The sequence below is a fragment of the Cuculus canorus genome, chromosome 10 (genome assembly GCF_017976375.1).
Source record: "Cuculus canorus isolate bCucCan1 chromosome 10, bCucCan1.pri, whole genome shotgun sequence".
NCBI lineage: Eukaryota > Metazoa > Chordata > Aves > Cuculiformes > Cuculidae > Cuculus > Cuculus canorus.
In genome coordinates, this window is record NC_071410.1 from 20828541 (window position 1) to 20848062 (window position 19522).

Genomic DNA, 19522 nt, shown 5'->3' on the forward strand with positions numbered 1-19522 from the left:
GCCAGTCTACAAGAGATCGCTCTATACCAGCTGCAGGAGAAGCTGCTGCTCAGAGATCTCAGCCTGGCCAAAGGTAGAGGGTGGGAGCAGGCGGCTCCTGGTGAGGGAGGGCTGAGGTCTGTGCCATGATTGTTGCTCATCCCCACACCTACACTTCATGGCCAGTAGGGCGAGGGAGGGGATTCCACCCCTCTGCTCTGCTCTGGTGAGACCAAACCTGGAGCCCTGCGTCCAGTTCAGTCCTCAGCACAGGAAGGACATGGAGCTGTTGGAGAGAGTCCAGAGGAGGTCACGGAGATGATGCGCCTCCCGTACAAGGACAGGCTGAGAGAGTTGGGGTTGTTCAGCCTGGAGAAGAGAAGGCTGTGGGGAGACCTCAGAGCAGCTTCCAGTGCTGAAAGGGGCTCCAGGAAAGCTGGAGGGGGGCTCTGGATCAGGGAGTGCAGGGAGAGGGGGAACAGTTTTGAGGTGCAAGAGGGGAGATTGAGATGAGATCTTAGGGAGAAATGTTTTGCTGTGAGGGTGGGGAGGACCTGGCCCAGAGCAGTGGTGGCTGCCCCATCCCTGGAGGGGTTCAAGGCCAGGTTAGATGGCCCTTGGGCAGCCTGATCCAGTGGGAGGTGTCCCTGCCCATGGCTAGGGGTGGGACTGGATGGGCTTTGAGGTCCCTTCCTACCCAAACCATTCCATGATTCTGTGACAATGTGGGATGATGTTTATGGAAAGACATTTGTGACACATTTTGGTCCATTTTATTTCTTGTTTCCTGCTTTGCTCTGAGCCTCCGAGGCCTCATCAGCCCTTCGAGGAGGGTTTGTGTGTACATAGGAGTGTGAGAATATGACCTTGCCTGTTGCCTGCCTCTGATCCCCCTAATCCAAACCAGATGAAGAATGACTTGGCAAGGTCTTCCAGTGGGACTATCTTAATGCTGTTGGGATGGGACAAGCTTTGCTTTGGATTAATGTCCAGCACAACATCCTGATGCTGCGATGGGGCATGCGCAAGGCTAGAAGACGTGCTACTGGAATTAATGAGCAGATAAATATAGAAGCTCCACAGGGACAGAGCTCCTCTGTCCTGAACATACCGGCATTGTCTGGGTTCCCATAACCTGTGTCCCCCAACATCTACACTTCTAACCAAGCAAGCACAGGGACCTGGGGATCAGCTGAGACCTCCCCAGGTTTACTCATTACTCAAGACAGGACAGAGCAGATTGAAATGCCTGCTTTCCCCTTGGCCATATTTCGGCACCCGAGTAGGGTAGGAGATGCCTCCAGCTCACTAGTCCTGGCGCCACGTGGTCCCAGCAGTGCAGGTGCAGAGCAGCTCGGGGGGCGGCAGCCCCAGGGTCTGCTCACAGCAGAGCCGTCACCAGCACCAACCCAGGGCTGCTGGGGTTGGGACCCCCCAGGCTGGAGACCCCACGTCTCTGGGGTCCTGTCCCACAGAGGGAGCATTTCCTAATGCCTGACCTCAGCCTCGTAGTGAACGACAAGCACTCGGGGCGAGATCCAAGTTTGGTTTCCTGTCATAATGAACTTCTGGAATATCTTACGCAGTGAAATGGCTTCAAGAAAAGTTAAAGAGAGGAAGCTCCCCTCTCCTTCCCAGAACTCCTAGTTGCCCACTCCTCAAACTGCCATTAAGTCCTTGGGCGGCACTGATGAAAGACATCCAGGTTCCTTTTCCTTTTCTATTATTTTTCATAGAATCACAGAATCATGGAATGGTTTGGGTGGGAAGGGACCTCAAAGCTCATCTAGTCCCAACCGCCTGCCATTTGACAAGTGGTGGGAGATGTGAAGAAGATATCTTCTGTTGCTCACCCTGGAGAAGGGAGAGGGAGAGGAATCATAGAATCTTAGAAGCACAAAATGGTTTGTTTTGGAAGGGACCTCAAAGCCCATCCAATTCCACCCCCTGCCATGGGCAGGGACACCTCCCACTGGATCAGGGGCTCAAAGCCCCATCCAACCTGGCCTTGAACCCCTCCAGGGATGGGGCAGCCACCACTGCTCTGGGCAACCTGGGCCAGGGCCTCCCCCACCCTCACAGCAAAATATTTCTTCCCAAGATCTCATCTCAATCTCCCCTCTTGCAGCTGAAAAACTTTCCCCTTCATCCTCTCCCTGCACTCTCTGATCAAGAACATCTCCCCAGCTTTCCTGGAGCCCCTTTCAGCACTGGAATCTGCTCTAAGGTCTACCCACAGCCTTCTCTTCTCCAGGGTGAACAACCCGAACTCTCTCAGCCTGTCCTCATACAGGAGGTGCTCCAGCCCTCAGATCATCTCCGTGGCCTCCTCTGAACTCGCTCCAACAGCTCCATGTCCTTCCTGTGCTGTGGACTCCAGAACTGGACACAGAGCTCCAGGTTTGGTCTCACCAGAGCAGAGTAGGGCAGAGGGGCAGAATCCCCTCCCTCCCTGCTGGTTCCACTGCTTGGGATGCAGCCCCAGACACTGTTTGTATCTGGGCTGTGAGCGCACGTTGCTGACTCCATGGTTCTATGGTTTGTTTCCCTTGGGCTCATCTGTGTGGCTTTAGGAGAGGAGCATTAGGCCTAGCACGTTGTGTCACCTCTCCTAACCCCATGCTGAAACAGGGGCATTTTGCTGGCCTTTGGCTTCCTTAGCTGGCTGGTTTTGTCTCCAGGTTGTTCTTCATCTTCCTGCTTTCTGGCCATTTGAATGAGATAACACAAAGGATTTGCAGCACCATATTTTCACTACAAGAAAGACATTGAGGTCCTGGAGTGAGTCCAGAGAAGGGAATGAAGCTGGTGAAGGGGCTGGAGAACAAGGAGCAGCTGAGGAACCTGGGGTTGTTTAGCCTGGAGAAGAGGAGGCTGAGGGGAGACCTTATCAGTGTCTACAACTGCCTGAAAGGAGGTTGTAGTACAGTGGGTGTTGCTCTCTTCACCCAAGTGATAGGTGATAGGACAAGAGGGAATGGCCTCAAGATGTGCCACGGGAAGTTTAGATTGGACATTAGGAAAAACTTCTTCACTGAAAGGGTTCTCAAGAACTGGAACAGCTGCCCAGGGAGGTGGTGGAGTCCCCATCCCTGGAGGTGTTTAAAGATGGGCAGATAAAGTGCTCAGGGATATGATTTAGTAGTGAGCAGGTATGGTTAAACTTGATCTCAGAGGTCTTTTCCAACCTAGGGATTCTATGATTCTACAGTTCTGCAAACTCAGGAATGTGGGCTGCACTTTTATGCAGATGTTGCTCATAGCAGCTTTCATGGCTTTCTTCTAAATTATTGAAGAATAACCCAAACAATCCTCTCAGCTGTGTCTAGGAAGAGAATTCCTCAGGACTAAAGAGCAAAAGGCAGAATAGGATAATCTATTTAGTTTTAAACCCACAGCTATGGTTTGCTGCTGCTCCGGGATCCCCAGTCCAGCTGCCTGGATGTGGAGATCCTTCCTCCACTTTTGGCAGATGGTGGCCCATCTCTGGGGTTGTTTCCCCAGGTAACTGGTGCTCAACCTGCCATCCCATGTGGCCTCCCTGGGCCATGGTCACGTCAGGCCCACAATGTCCCTCTGCCCTTGGAAGCTGCCTGTGGCCGAGCTCTGCCTGTGAGGGTGCAGAAAGGCAAATGCCTTTCAGGGCAGACCATACTAAATCAGCCTAATGATGCAGAGCCTTTGCTTTCTTTTCTTCTCATAGATGGACCAAAAAGCAGTAAATCTATCCGCCAGAAACTGGAAAGCTTTTCGAAGGAGAAGAAAGGTGAGCAGCCTCCCTTTTTCCCGGGCTGGGTCCCTGCTCTCAAAGGCAATTGGTCATTTTTGATGGGGCTGAGCTGGGATGTGCCTGGGTTCAGCAAGGTGTGTTGTCCCCCATTGTTTGCTGTTCTCCTGAGTGGACTGTGACGATGGGTACCCCAGCATTAGAGAGGCTGGAAGGGATGCGTGTGTGGAGGTGAAATGTCTGTGTGCGTTAATGTGCATTTGTAAAGATGCAGAAACTTGAACGATTGGTTGCACAGGGCAGTGGTGGCTGCCCCATCCCTGGAAGTGTTCAAGGCCAGGCTGGATGGAGCTTTGATCCCCCTGATCCAGTGGGAGGGGTCCTTTCCCATGGTAGGGGGTGGAACTGGATGGGCTTTGAGATCCTTTCCAACACAACCCAACCCAACCCAACCCATTCTATGATTTGATGATTCTATATTTCTCTCTGCCCATTTTACCCCTGGTCTCGCTGCTTCAAGTTGTTTCATTCTCCTTTGGAGGATGTCAGATGCAGACCTGGGGAACGTAGAAGGGTTGAGCACTGCCAGCTGGGAATGAGCACTTCCTAATTTTCTTCACACCAGTGCAAGGAAATTATTGAGCAGCAGTCTGATATTTTACCAAATGGGTTTGTGGCTCGTAGTCCAGCTGCAAAACCCTTTGGCCCGGGGTGGTGTGGAGGCTGGAAGAAGAGCTGTCCTTACATCTTCAAGGAGGTATGGAGGGGGGCGAAAGTCATTTGGGACAAATACCTTCAATACCAAGACTGTTACTCTTGAACAGACAGAGCTGGGGCAAACCCTGTAGGAAAATGGAAGTTACCATTTGGGCAGAGTCTTTTATATCAAATATTTCTGGTGATTTGTGAAGTCTCCACTTCAGAGATGCTCTGGCATCTTCATGATATAACCAATAAAAAAAAGAAAGTTCAGGAAAAACCGGGACAGGCTGCCACAAGCACAATGATGGAGACTAGTTTGCCTGCCATCTTCCTCCTCCTTCTCCTCCTCCGTGGCTCTCTGACTGCCCTGCACCCTGAGTTTCACCACACAGTTCCCCTGGGCCCTACAGGGGCAGCAGTTCCCCTTTAGGTTTCCCAGGGTCATTGGGATGCTCTTCCTGCCCACCCCAGGCACTGCAGGGCCCAGGGGAGGTGGAGAAGGACCAGGGAGCAAGAGGGGACACGGCATACATGGCACTGATAGAGTCATATATTCATAGAATCATTGAATCATGGAATGATTTGGGTTGGAAGGGACCGTAAAGCCCATTGAGTTCCACCCCCTGCCATGGGCAGGGACACCTCCCACTGGATGAGGTTGCTCCAAGCTCCATCCAACCTGGCCTTGATCACCTCCAGGGATGGGGCAGCCACCACTTCTCTGGGCAAGAGACTGCCGTCCTGAGTTCAAGCTACAGATCACCTTGTCATGTATTGAATCAGTTTTACATGTTGTCCTTTTCACTCTCGTGCTGATGGTTACCTTTACGGTATCCTGGTGTTCCTATCTGTTGGTTAATGGCTTCATCCAGGCATGTGCTTCCCTCTGGGAGCTGAGCTGCTGTGCTAGTGCAGCTCCTTCTTGGTTTTCCTCCTAGCGATACTTTTCTACATCTCCCATGCTTTCCCTTAGACTGCTCTCCTCAGACTTTCGGCATCCCGCTCTTCCAAGTCATTGCCAATGACCGTGCCTACAAGCAACTGCAGGAAGCACTGAAGAAGAGTCGCCGGCTCTGCCTGGAAGTGGAAGCAACGGTGACAAGATTTCGGGCTCAGAGGCAGAAGAAGACCCTGATGGGCAGGAGCTGTGGCCTGGTACCCTGCGGGGTCTTCCCGGAGGAGCCGCTTTCCCCAGCTTTTCCGAACCAGAGCTTCTGGGGCCAACGAAGGGTACGATTGCAAAAGTGGGCTGCACAGCGAAAGTGCTGTAGGATGGGAGAGGCTCTGACTTCAGCAATAAATGTGGTTCCCCAGGGTCTTTTCTTAATGAGTGTGAGTTATTCATGCTGGGTCTGTCATGTTTCTCTGCCCCTACTTCCCCCAAGACAAGGACTGTGAGGGGCGGGACACACTTTACTGGCTCAGCTCTTATGGAGCCAGGGTTACCAGAAGATCACGGCCAGGCAGCCAAAGGTTGGTAGGGATGGGAAAAGATTTGTCATCAGTAGCATGGATTTTTGTGCTTCTCTGTTGCATCACACCTTGGAAACTGGGCTTCACACTTGTGAAATTCCCACCAGAAGCTGTAGCAGTTGATGGTTGGTCGTGTTGGCTCCTGGCCATGTGGCCGGGTGAGACCCCTTGCTCCTATGGGGATGCCGGCTGTGCTGCTCAACTGGTGCTGCCTTTCAGGTTCTGTTGACCTCTGTGTTCATTTGGAGGTGGTGCTTCTCTTTCCCACCAACTTCTGAGGTCACAGCAGTGATTGGGATCTTGTGGGGTAGTTCCTACCACCCTGTGAATCACCTCTGCTCCATCTCAGGGGGCAATGTCTGTGGACTCCATCACTGACCTGAGTGACAACACTTCTGAGCTGCTGGAAGCACTGCAGTTGTCGCACCCCCACGAGCTGGATCCACGGAGAAGCCTGGGCAAGAAAAAGATGCTGAGCCTCAACCCCATCTCCTCGCAGGTTCCTCGGATTGTGGACAGATGTTGCAACCACATTGAAATGCACGGTAAATACGTCTCTCCAGTCAGATAGCCTGTCTCATGGTAGGGTGGTAAAACCCATCATACCTGGTGGGCTGGGGCGTTCTGACCTGGTTGATCCCTGAGATGGTAAGAGGCAGATGATTCCTGGAGCAAAGTATGTTTGGACAACACCCTCAGACACATGGTGGGAGTTTTGGGGTTTTCCCGTGCAGGGCAGGAGTTGGACTTGATGATCCTTTTGGGTCCCTTCCAACTCAAGATTTTCTATGATTCTATGTTCCCAAAAAGCCACCTGAGGAGACTTCTCTGGGTTGGGCTGAGAGGCAAATGTCACCGTGCGTATCAGTGATGCATCTCCTGGTGCGCTTTGGCCTTAACACCCCCTGCAAACCCAGTGTCTGGCTCAGAGCGACTACAGATGGGATCACCCTGACCCACAGACAACCCCAGGAGATCTTGTAGCTCCAAGACCTTTCTTTTAACCCCTCTGCCAGGAGCGGGAAAGGACACACTGCCTTGCAGTGCATCGCTTTCATGATGTTGAGGTGCTCCAAGGACCAGTCAGGGTGGCAGGGGGCTGTGGGAATGCCAATCACTAACCTGTCTGCCTCCCAGGTCTCCAAACGGTGGGAATCTTCCGGGTTGGGAGCTCCAAGAAAAGAGTTCAGCAGGTAAAGTGAGACATGGAGTTTATCCTCTGTAGTTCTCCATCCAAAGGACAAATGTTTGTGCAGACATTGACATGGAGAGGCCTGAAATATCACAGGCACATGCTGGATGACAGACAACTGTCATCTGCTGCTGCTGGGATGTCAGCTGCTGCTGCTGGGACCTTCTCCCAGCCATGGAGAAGGGCATCATCTCTCCACGCTGTCTTTGTCTTTGAGCCTCCATCCCCTGTTGTCATGTCTGAGCCTCCTCTGGGCTCCTTTCACCAGCCAGCAGCTCCTCTCCACCAGCCAGTAGTGTCTCCATCAGGCCTAGGCTGTTGGGCTCTGGAATGCCTTTTTTGGTGGTGTCCTGCATCAGAGGGACACTGCGGGTCGACAGCCCTCCTGTCCTGCCATTGCAGCAGCTCTGTACAGGGGCAGATGGTGAAGGGTTTAGAGGGGAAGCTGTGTGAGGAGCAGCTGAAGTCACTGGGTCCGTTCAGCCTGGAGGAGACCAAGGGGAGACCTCATTGTGCTCTGCAGCTTCCTCACAAGGGGAGGAGGAGGAGCAGGTGCTGAGCTCTTCTCTCTGGCCACCAATGACCCAATGGAATGGCAGGAAAATGTGCTAGGGGAGGGTTAGGTTGGACATGAGGACAAGGTTCTTCCCCAGAGGGTGGTGGAGCCCTGGAACAGCTCCCAGGGGAGCAGTCAGGGCGCTGAGCCTGACAATATTCCAGCAGCGTTTGTCCAAGGCCCTCAGCCCCATGGTGTGAATGGTGGGGTTGTGCTGTGCAGGGACAGGAGTTGAACTCGGTGATCCTTGTGGGTCCCTTCCAACTCAGGACATTCTATCATTCTATGATTCGGATCATGATAGCTTGATTCGTATAAAGAGGAGGATCTGACTGTTGCTTTTATTCTTCTCATTTTTTCCATCTTTAAGCTGAGGGAAGAGTTTGACCAAGGGCTGGATGTTTTCCTGGACGAGCATCAAAGTGTTCATGATGTGGCTGCTCTGCTCAAAGAATTTCTTCGGGACATGCCAGATTCACTGATTCCTGGAGAGCTCTATGGAGCCTTCCTCAGCACAGCCAGTGAGTACCTGGAGCACAGAGATTCACCCTGTACATCCACTCACCTCATTTGCTTTTGCAAGATAAAAAAGGGCATTTGCTCCTAATGTAATGACCTGGCTCAGTACCAGGTCCCAGCACCGTTCAGCTCAGCCCAGCACCTTATAGTGCCCCTAAGTGGGTCTTTCCAAATGCTCTTCCCAGGTCCCCCTGCCCTCCATATTTTGGGTGACCAAGATTTTAGGTCGTTTCCATGGCTCCCAGCATCACTTTTTCTTTGTCTCCTTCACCATACCTTTGCTTCCCTTTTACCATCCTTCTGTCCACAGAACTGATTCTCCAAATCCTTAAATGCCTGCTTCCACATAAAAAATGAGCAGGTACACACTGATGGGCTGTGCCACGTCAGGGAGCCAGACAGGACAGGTGGTGATGGAGACAGAGGTGCACAGGGAACATGCGAGGCAATCTTCTGCCCTTAAGCTCAGGTATTACAGCATTCAGCACATCTGCACTGCAAAGCAGGAGGTTAAACCAAAGTGTCTTTGCCTTCCAGTAGTGAAAGGGGCTCCAGGAAAGCTGGGGAGAGACTCCTGATCAGGGAGTACAGGGACAGGCGAGGGGGAACATTTTTCAGCTGCAAGAGGGGAGATTGAGATGAGATCTTAGGGAGAAATGTTTTGCTGTGAGGGTGGGGAGGCCCTGGCCCAGGTTGCCCAGAGCAGTGGTGGCTGCCCCATCCCTGGAGGGGTTCAAGGCCAGGTTGGATGGAGTTTGGAGCCCCTGATCCAGTGGGAGGTGTCCCTGCCCATGGCAGGGGTTGGGACTGGATGGGCTTCGAGGTTCCTTCCATCCCAAACAATTCTGTGATTCTGTGACTCTAGGATGAATCCATGAATTTACATCACACCATGTACAATTTTTCAAATGCTTGGCTCCCAGACCTTTCCTTGCCAAAACGGCCGGAGAGCACTGGGACTGGCCCTGTGCTGCCTGGTGCTGCCACGTGTGGTTGCTGCAATCTGTGAGTTTGTTCTTTCTTTCTGTCTGGTTTTTTTTTTTCCTTTTTACTTTCTTTCCGTCTTTCTTACTGGATCATAATCAGTCTGGCTGAGGACAGTCTTTGGCTATGGGGCTGTACAACACCAAATGCAATCATGCTGCAGCTCTTGTGGGGGTCTTCCAGAGTGCTTATAGAATCATAGAATTGTTAAGGTTGGAAAAGACCTCTCAGCTCATCAGCCCAACCCCACCATACCCACTGAACCCTGTCCCCAAGTGCCACAGCCACAGGAGTTTTTGAACTCCTCCAGGGATGGAGAATCCCCCACTGCCCTGGACAGCCTCTGCCAGAGCTTCACCACTCTTTCAGGAAAGAATTTTCCCAATATCCAATTTAACCCTCCCCTGGCACAACTTGAGGCCATTTCCTTTTGTCCCATCACTTCTTACTTGGGAGAAGAGCCCAGCACCCACCTCACCACAACTTCCCTTCCAGGAGCTGCAGAGAGCGATGAGGTCTCCCCTCAGCCTCCTCTTCTCCAGGTTAAACAGCCCCAGGGCCCTCAGGTGCTTCCCATAAGCTGCTCCCTGCATGGATGGGATGGAGGGTAGGATGCCAGTCTGGTTCCCTCCAGCGCTCGTCACTGTGGAAGTAAATGAGGGCTGTCCAGCTGAAAGTGCCTCACGGGCAGGGAACTACACTAATTAACGGGCTGCTCTCTGCCTAGGCATGGATCGTCCGGCGCAGCTTGCCACCCTCCAGCTGCTGCTCTTCTTGCTGCCCCCCTGCCACAGCGACACGCTGCACCGGCTCCTGCGGTTCCTCAGCAAGGTGGCCCAGCATGCCCAGAGCTCCTGGGGCCCCAACGGCCAGGAGGTAAGGCTGGCCTAAATGGGTCAACTGGACAAAGAAGGGGTTGCTCAAACTTTATTGCTTAAAATGAAGCAGAGTTTTTTCTAGCCTGGGTGAATCTTTTGGCAAGTCCCAATTGTTGAAAAATCCCCTTGTCCATGGCAGGTCTGGGTTGCTTTCAGCACAGCTAAGTGACCTGGGTATGTGTCTGCAGGCAGAATAAGGGGCATTTCTTGTCGACTAATTCTGGGTTTCCCCCTCCAGCTTTCATGAAGGACTTGCAGTGGTGCGTTGAGGTTGATTTTAGTTTCTCTGGACAATTGGAGCTCTAAGTCTCTCTGTGATTCAGAGACTTCTTTTGTCCCGTACTGAAAGTCTGAGAGAGTTGGGGTTGTTCAGCCTGGAGGACAGAAGGCTGCAGGGAGACCTTAGAGCAGCTTCCAGTCCTGAAAAGGGCTCCAGAAAAGCTGGAGAGGGGCTCTGGATCAGGGAGGGCAGGGAGAGGATGGCAGGAAATGGCTTTCAGCTGAAATAGAGATCTGCGATGAGATCTCAGGAAGAATGTTTTGCTGTGAGGGTGGGGAGGCCCTGGCCCAGGTTGTCCAGAGCAGAGGTGGCTGCCCCATCCCTGGAGGGGTTCAAGGCCAAGTTGGATGGGGCTTTGATCCCACTCAGCAGCTTGTGTTCCTGTCCTAGGGCAGGGGAGGCTGTCCTGGGCCATCTCATGCTGACACATCTATAATCTGCACTTTCCTTTTGTACTTGCTTGCTAGATTCCTGGGAATAAAATGACAGTTGCAAACTTGGCCACAATCTTTGGTCCCAACATCCTGCAGAAAGAGAAGCCTGGAGAGAAAGATGCTGGTGCCATGAACTTCAAAGACAGCGCTGCCATCATACTGGTACTCCAGAAGCTGATTGAGCACTACCAGACCTTGTTCATGGTAGGTGAGGCTTTCTCAGGGCAGCTTCTCTAGACCTTTCCTTACCCTCTGAACCCTTTTAACAGTAGCAGAAAGAAGGATGTATTCACAGCCCCACTTAGTGGCAGACTACTCAAGTTGGCTTGTGAAAATGCAATTCATTCCTTTCCTCTCTGGTGACATCTGACTGAGCTCATTTGGGACAGGACACAACTGGCCAACAGCACCTGCAGGAGTGGCACCTCAGTCCTGTTTCTTCCCCAAAGTCACAGTGAGGAGGGGAAAGAAGAGGAAAAATCTGGAGACCCTAGAAGAAGGAAAGAGCTGGAAGGCAATGGCAAGGGGTGGCGATGTCACAGCCTCAAGCAGTTGTGGGGAGAGCAGCTGAGGGCAGTGAGGGACAGGATCGCTTCAGTGGATGATTTAAGAATCAGAGGATCGCCAGGTTGGAAAAGATCTTTGAGATCATCAGTTCCAACCGTACCTGTCCACTACTAAACCAGATCTCTCAGTAATTCACATACCCATCTTTTAAACACATCTGCTGGAGCAGATGACTTTAGAGGTCTTTTCCTACCTCAGTGATGCTATGATTCTATGAAGCAGCCTGGAGTTCCCCAAAGCATCTTTTAGACTCATGTTGAGGTTTCTTTATAGGAAGAGAGCCCTGAGGCCTCCAGACCAACCAGATCAGGGGTCTCTCCAGGGCTGGAGCAGAGCTGCCTCCAGGTGGAGTTTACTGATTTCCAGAGATGGAGAGCTCTGACCTCTCTTGGACCCTTTCCAAGACTGCACCACCCCCAGGGGAAGAATTTTCTCCTTGCCAGAAGTGCCCTGGTACAGCTTGTCCCTGCTGTGCACCTCATTCTGTGCCCAGGCACCTCTGGGAAGGGTCTGGCTCCATCCTCTCTCCACCCCACCGTGGGGCATATCCAGGCAGCGGTGAGTCCCTGTGTCTTGTCCTGGCCAAATCCTCCTTTGCGTGGTCGTTCAGGTGGACTTCATGCCTTCATTGCTGCACCCTCCACTCTGCCCTGCAGGTGCCAGGGAGGCATGGTGGGCTGGGGACCCCTCTCCAGGCTCCGTGCTTCCCTTTGCCACTGTGGGAGGTGCCAGTGGAGAAGGACGAGAGCAGTGTGGTGCAGCGCCTGAGTGCAGGCGGGGTTGCTCAAAAGTAGTTGAGTGAGAGAGTCCCTAAGGGTCATAGAATCATAGAATCACCAGGCTGGAAAAGACCTCTGAGATCATTGAGTCCAATCATACCTATCTGCCACTAAACCACATCCTTAAGTATCTCATGTACCTGTCTTTCAAATTCCTTCAGGGAAGGTGAATCAACCACCTCCCTGGGCAGCCTGTTCCAGTGCCTGATGACCCTTTTGGTGAAAAATTCTTTCCTAATGTCCAATCTGACCCTCCCCTGGTGCAGCTTGAGGCCATTCCCTCTTGTCCCGTCTCCTGTCACTTGGGAGAAGAGACCAACACCCACTTCTCCACAACCTCCTTTCATGCAGTTGTAGACAGTGATAAGGTCTCCCCTCAGCCTCCTCCAGGCTAAACAACCCCAGCTCTCCCATGGAGTCAGCCGCTCCCCATAAGACTTGTTCTCCAGCCCCCTCAGCAGCTTCGTTGCTCTTCTCTGGACACGCTTCAGAGCCTCAACATCCTTCTTGTAGTGAGGGGCTCAGAACTGAACACAGGATTTGAGGTGCGGTCTCACCAGTGCCGAGTACAGAGGGAGAATCACCTCCCTGGACCTGCTGGTCACACAGTTTCTGATACAAGCCAAGATGCCATTGGCCTTCTTGGCCACCTGGGCACACTGCTGGCTCATGGTCAGTCAGCTGTCAATCAACACTCCCAAGTCCTTCTCCTCTGGGCAGCTCTCCAGCCACTCTTCCCCCAGTCTGTAGCTGCATAGGGTTGTTGTGCCCCAAGTGCAGGACCCGGCATTTGGCCATGTTAAACCTCATGCCATTGGTCTCAGCCCAGCGGTCCAGCCTGTTCAGATCCCTTTGAAGAGCCTCCCTACCCTCCACTTCCTCACAGTTTAGTGTTGCCTGCGAACTTGCCAAGGGTCCATTCAATGCCTTCATCCAGGTCATTGATAAAGATGTGCAGCAAGGTGCTGGCTCAAGCACCACGGGTGCTTTGTGTGGGCTCTGGCTCTCTGAAGTAGCCCCGAAGGAATGCAGTGTCAATGGGTTCCAGGTGCTTACAGAGCTGGAGTGGCTGCTTTCCGTGGGGACAACCCAGCGGTGTGTATCTGGTTTGAAACCCCAGCAGAAACTGTCTAGATAAGCAGGAGCTTATCCTGAGCAGTCCTCCTGGCCCTGGTTTAGGAGAGGACCTGGGAAATTCCAGAGAAATACCAGAAATGTCCATTTCTCAGGACATCCTAGGATTCTATGTTGGAAGGGACCCACAAGGATCATCAAGTCCAACTCCTGTACCTGCATAGGAATGTGACATTTCAGGTCCCTCAAAAGCCTTGTAGCAATCGTCAGGTCTACGGGGAGCCAAAGGACCAGGGTTAGTGTGGGAAAAACAGGGGCTGAGATCCTGCTCAGACCCCGGAGACGTTTGTGGGTCATGAGACCTACACTAGTGGGTCTCTGAGCATGCATTGTCTTGGGAGTTCTTCTGCTGTCCTTGGCTGCCTCTGCTTGTCTTCCTCCAGAGAGGAGGAGATGCTGTGAGCGAGTGTATCTCTGTTTCCCTTCCAGGTCTCGACAGAAATGCAGTGTCACATCCTGAGGAGGCTGTTTCAGACAGACCCCGATGTCATCGACTACCTTCTGCGCAGGAAGTTCAACGCCGTGCCGTAAGTGGCAGCACTGCTGGAGGCCACCACGCTGCACGGGGCAAGGACCTCTTGCAGCAGGGCTCACTGTGCTGTGGACAAATCCTGCTGATCTTCCTGCCCATCTTGCCTGCTCCTTCCATCACTTTTGGTCATGAATTCCCCAACTGCAATCCTTCACTCTTTGTGCCAACAGCTGAAGCATCCCAGCTTTTCTGACCCTTGTAGCTACCCATCCTCCTTTTCCCTCCCCCGTGCCATCCTCTGTCCTTTACCCCAGCCTGCCCTGCATCAAACTCCCCCCACAAACACATTTTCTCTGTGCACACCTGCGCAGCTCCTGCTCTGCTGCACCCCTAGATCCCTCCTCAGCTCCAGCCTCTTGGGATCGCACGCCGATGCCTGCTCCATTTTCAGCTCCATCGCTAGCCCTCCCCACATTTTCTTCACCCTCGGTCTCTTCTGCATTTCCGTGCAGGTTTAGCCGGCTCTGTGTGCATCCGTGTGCATGTGTGTCTGGGGCTGGGGCTGCCAGCTCTGTCTGAATGTCTGCTTTCTGGCTGCTGAGTAGGATAATCCCACACAGGTTCAGAATATGAGCTCCTGCTCATCCCCATGGTTCAAAAAGGTAGGGGAAAAGGGGCTTTTGTCCTATCCCTGGAGGGGTTCAAGGCCAGGATGGACAAAGCTTTGAACAACTTGATCCAGTGGGAGGTGTCCCTGCCCATGGCAGGAGGTGGAACGGGATAAGCCTCAAGGTCCATTCCAAACCAAACCATTCTGTGATTCTATGTCTCTCCTGCTTATCAGAGAGGGCAGGGACAGGATGAGGGAACCGGTTTTCAGCTGAAGAGGGGAAATTGGGATGAGATCTCAGGCAGAAATGTTTTGCTGTGAGGGTGGGGAGGCCCTGGCCCAGGTTGCCCAGAGCAGTGGTGGCTGCCCCATCCCTGGAGGGGTTCAAGGCCAGGTTGGATGCAGCTTGGAGCCCCTGATCCAGTGGGAGGTGTCCCTGCCCTTGGCAGAGGAGTGGAACTAGATGGGCTTTAAGGTTCCTTCCGAGCCAAACCACTTTCTGATTCTATGATCATGGCAATAACAGAGAAGGCATTTTGTTCCTCTGTGCTCTGAAGCAGGGCACGCTTAGCAGCTTTTGGTGTCCTTGTAGGGCTCGTGACTGCTGCAGCAAACATGAACTGTTCTGTGTAAAATCCTGGACCACAGACCTTACCAGTCATCCATCCTACTGTTCCATGTCTATCTCCATTTCCCTTTTGGGGCTGTTCAAAGAGAATGCAAATCTTCTGGGTCACTGCTAGAGGCCATTTGGCTGCGGAGTTGGCAGTAGAAGCTGTTTGCAAGGAGCATCTCTCTCTTTTTCTACTTTCTTAGGAGCACGGTGAGTGAGGATTCAGCAGACGACCATGCTCCACCCCTGCTGCCTGGTCTCACCTGTAACCTGGAGAGCAGCTCAGTCTCCTCAGAGTTGTACAGCAATGTCTCATTCCTAAACCTGGACGTTGGCATCTAGCAAGCCTGGTCCATGCTCTCTGCACTGACTGCTGTGGACAAAACTGGGCAACTTTTTCCCAGCAAAAAAAGTCCTCTGTCCCACTTGGAGGAGTGGAGAAGTGAAGGTGCCTGTGAGAGCATCCTTGGTACCAGCAGACAGGCCAAATTATTCTGGTGCTGGCAGACCCACAGCAGGAGAGGCATTTGGAGGTTGCCAGCAGAAAGGCTGTCCATGTGTGGGTGTGTTGGGAGATGGCAACCAAGAAACTCCTGTGTTTGTGCAGCGGCTGCACAGGCACAGTGGTGCAGGCAGGGCTGTGTGAAGGCGAGTGAGCCAGAAAGCCACTGCCATGTGCTGCAGCCTGCTAGTAGCTCTGAAGGGCTGCAGTGACCGCAGCACAGCATCATCCTGTCCCCTGCTGCTTCACAGGGCTTTGGGGCTTGAGGTTCCTGTCCTTGGAGCTGTGTGTGACATCCTGGCTTGCGGTTAGAATGATAGAATGTCCTGAGTTGGAAGGGACCCACAAGGACTATCGAGTCCAACTCCTGGCCCTGCACAGGACAACCTCGACATTCACACTGTGGGACTCAGGGCCTTGGCCAAATGCTGCTGAAATATTGTCAGGCTCAGCGCCATGACTGCTTCCCTGGGAGCTGTTCCAGGGTTTCACCACTCTCTGGGGGAAGAACCTTTTCCTCATGTCCAACCTAAGCCTCCCCTGGCACATCTTCCTGCCATTCCCTCAAGTTCTGTCCTTGGTGGCCAGAGAGAAGAGCTCAGCACCTGCTCCTCCTCCTCCCCTTGTGAGGAAACTGCAGAGCACAATGAGGTCTCCTTTCGGTCTCCTCTTCTCCAGGCTGAACAAACCAAGTGCCTTCAGCCACTCCTTACACTCTTCCCCTCTAAACCCTTCCCCAACTCCCTGCCCTCCTCTGGATGCTCTCCAGCACCTTTAGATCCTTTTTATCCTGTGGTGCTCAAAACTGCCCCCAGTGCTCACGCTGTGCTGGATGTACCCCAGGAGACGGTTGCCCCTCTTGGTTGCCAGGGCACTGCTGGCTCTTGTCCAAGTCGCCATTGACCAGGACCCCCAGGTCCCTTCCCACAGGGCTGCTCTCCAGCCTCTCATCCCTGGTCTGTCCATCCATCCAGGGCTGCCGTGTCCCAGGCAGAACACAGAACTTGCCCTTGTTAAATTCCATGTGGCTGGTGATTGCCCCGCTCTCCAACCTGTCCAGATCCCTCTGCAGGTCCTCTCTGCCCTCAGCAGCGTCAGTAGCTCCACCCCACTCTCCTGTCATCTGCAAACTTAGTTATTAAACCTTCAAGCAGCACACTGGGTGGCAGGGACTGCAGGGTGACTTCATGGTGTCCCTGTCTGGGGAGGAGAGCATCTCCCCTCCAAATTGCCCCCAGCCCCATGCACTGGGCCAGCAAACTGGTGCAGGCTGGGGAGCAGCAGGCAGTGCCAGACAGCTCACGCCATGTTTGGTGGGCATGACTTGGAGCACCAAACTAGACCCCATCTGGTGTACCTGCAGGCTTCTGCTGGGCTCTTGTGGGGACAGCTGCTTACAGGGACCAGAGGAGCAGCAGCCTGGGGCTGAAATGCCCTGTGTGGATGGGGAGGAGACCAGCCTGAGGCAGAAGTGGATGGAGATCATTAGTAGGGCAGGGAGGGTAGAAAACGCAGTTCAACTTTGTGCAATTGCTGCTTTGGGATCCCATTTACTGCGTGTTGTGTCACAGGCTTGTGCGGAGAGAAAGTTCTCTGAGAGCTATGGGAATGTCCGTGGGGCTAATGCAACAGCACCGTCATGGTAAAGACACCCTGGCTTGCTTTGTTTGAACCCAGGTCTCAACCTGCTTACTTTATGGACAGAAAACACTATGTTGACCCCAAAATGTATTCACTGGTGTAGTAAGATGGAAGCATGTACTCTGAGGATTATAACCTTCAATTTTCCTTGAGTTAATATTCAGTAAGTGGAATTTCTAATGTGTTTTACAGATTATGGTGTCTTTTGATGATCTTTGGCGGAGCTATGTCTGGTTTGGTTTGTTCCCGGAGGTGTTCCTACTACTGTCCCTAATGCTCTAAGTTCTGGAAGCCACTGCCAGTTATGTATTAAGGTACATTTCTAGATGGTAGAACAAAATGAATGTAATCAGCAAATGTATTCTGTTCTTTTCTTTTCATTTCCTCTGCCAGACATGTCCTGGCAGCCCCTTCCATAGAAACCCCCATGGGCTGGGTCATCCCTGGGTGAAATAGTGGAGTAGAGAGGGATGCTCAGTGATAGGATGAGAGGAAATGGCCTCAAGTTGTGCCAGGGGAGATTTAGATTGGATATCAGGAACAATTTCTTCATTAAAACAGTGGTGAAGCCCTGGCAGAGGCTGCCCGGGGCAGTGGTGGAGACTCCATCCCTGGAAGGGTTCAAAACACGTGGCTGTGGCACTTGACAGGGTTTATCAGGCACGGTGGGGTTGGGCTGATGGTTGGACTGGATGAGCTGAGGTGGCTTTCTAATCTTAATGATTCAATGATTCTCTGCTCTGGACAACTGTCCCAAGGCACCTTCAGGTGGGCTGGTCCAGTACTTGGAGCCACAGGCAGCACAATGGAGGGTAAAAAGTCGGTGTGTGTGGAAGGAAAAGACAAAGCAACAGCAAAAGAGATGTTTGTGAATTCTGCATGTGACATTTTTTATCAGTCATTTATCTTCTCAGCTCATGTGGTTTATAATCTCTTGGCTTGAAAAGTCCATTGTCATGTTCATGGTTTAGGTCTAGCTTCAAAAGAAATGCAGCTGAAGAGTGCTCACAAGAGGGCAGGCAGGTGGGAAGCTGCTGAGGGCTATTGTGGGAGGAGAACTGGTGCCCAGAGGAGTTCTGTGTGTAGAGAATGGGGGCTGGTATCACTGAAATCGGGAAAAGAAACTTCTTAACATCAACTGGGGGGCTTAAGAAGCAGGCATTCTTTTAACATGGCACCAATATATGGGGGGATCAATCCTCCTATAATATTTGCCAGTGAATACAAGTAGCAAGTTATTATACACTGAATTTATTCATATGTATTCTATTTCTTGTAAAAATCATGCATATTAATCACATTTCCCAATATGAATTATAATGTGGGTTCACCCTTTGCACACGCTCCCCACAGTTCTTTCTTGAGTCCAAGATCACAAAGCAGACCCTGACTCTTGTTCGTTGGCATCTGACCCCTTTGAACTTCCCACACAAGATTTGGAATCAGGGTTATCTTGACCTCCCAACTTTTTCAGCTCCTGAAGTGCTGGCCAGATTCTGGTCTTCTGCAGCCCTCATTGTTTTAGTCCTTAAATATTGCCATACCTGAAGGATGGGATGTCATCCAGAGGGACCTCGACAGGCTGGAGAAGTGGGCCAAGTGTAAGGTCCTGCACCTGGTTCGGGCCAATCCCCATTTTCAGTACACTGTGGGGGATGATGTGATTGAAAGCAGCCCTGCAGAGAAGGACTTGCGGTGCTGGTCAATGAGAAGCTCAACACGAGCCAGCAATGTGCGCTCACAGTCCAGAAGGCCAACCGTACCCTGGGCTGCATCAAAAGAAGCGTGGCCAGCAGGGTGAGGGAAGTGATTCTGTCCCTCTGTTCCTCTCTTGTGAGACCTCATCTGGAATACTGTGTCCATTTCTGGAATCCTCAATGTAAGAAAGATATGGAGCTGTTGGAATGGGTCCAGAGGAGGCTACAAAGATGATGGGAGGGCTGGAGCGCCTTCCCTATGAGGACAGGCTGAGAGAGTTGGGCCTGTTCAGCCTGAGAAGAGAAGGCTCAGAGGAGATCTCACAGCAACCTTACAGTACCTGAAGGGGCTACAGGAAATCTGGAGGGGGCTGTTCATAAAGGCTTGTGGGGATAGGATGAGGGGCAGATTTAGACCAGGCATTAGGAAGAATTCCTTCACCATGAGAGTGGTGAGACACTGGCCCAGGTTGCCAAGGGAGGTTGTGGCTGTCCCATCCCTGGAGGTGTTCAAGGCCAGGTTGATGGACCTTGGGCAGCCTGAGCCAGTGGGATGTCCCTGCCCATGGCAGGGGGATTGGAGCTACATGATCTTTAGGGTCCCTTCCAACCCAAACTGTTCTATGATTCTATGATATCACAGTATGAGGGCTTCATTGATTTCTACGATTACATTAGGGATTAGTATTGACTCTGTGTTCTGCACAGCGGCTCCTCTTGGTTTGCTCAGGAGCACAGTGGGGGCAGGAAAGGGGTTAATACCAAAACCGCTATCCAATCATC

The 19522-nt window shown here is 52.3% G+C and overlaps 1 protein-coding gene across 1 annotated transcript in view; it reads left to right on the forward strand.

The window, feature by feature from the left end:
* ARHGAP36 (Rho GTPase activating protein 36) overlaps window positions 1–19266 on the forward strand; it is a 23258-nt gene extending 3992 nt beyond the window's left edge. The window contains exons 2-11 of the mRNA XM_054075185.1: window positions 1–73; window positions 3683–3745; window positions 5382–5638; window positions 6231–6426; window positions 7019–7074; window positions 8000–8150; window positions 9860–10008; window positions 10758–10928; window positions 13634–13731; window positions 15103–19266. The exon at window positions 1–73 is cut by the window's left edge and continues 84 nt beyond it. Of these exons, the coding sequence (XP_053931160.1) occupies window positions 1–73; window positions 3683–3745; window positions 5382–5638; window positions 6231–6426; window positions 7019–7074; window positions 8000–8150; window positions 9860–10008; window positions 10758–10928; window positions 13634–13731; window positions 15103–15241 (1353 nt within the window). The 3' untranslated portion in view covers window positions 15242–19266. The remainder of the gene's footprint in view (window positions 74–3682; window positions 3746–5381; window positions 5639–6230; window positions 6427–7018; window positions 7075–7999; window positions 8151–9859; window positions 10009–10757; window positions 10929–13633; window positions 13732–15102) is intronic.
* Window positions 19267–19522: the final 256 nt, after the last annotated feature.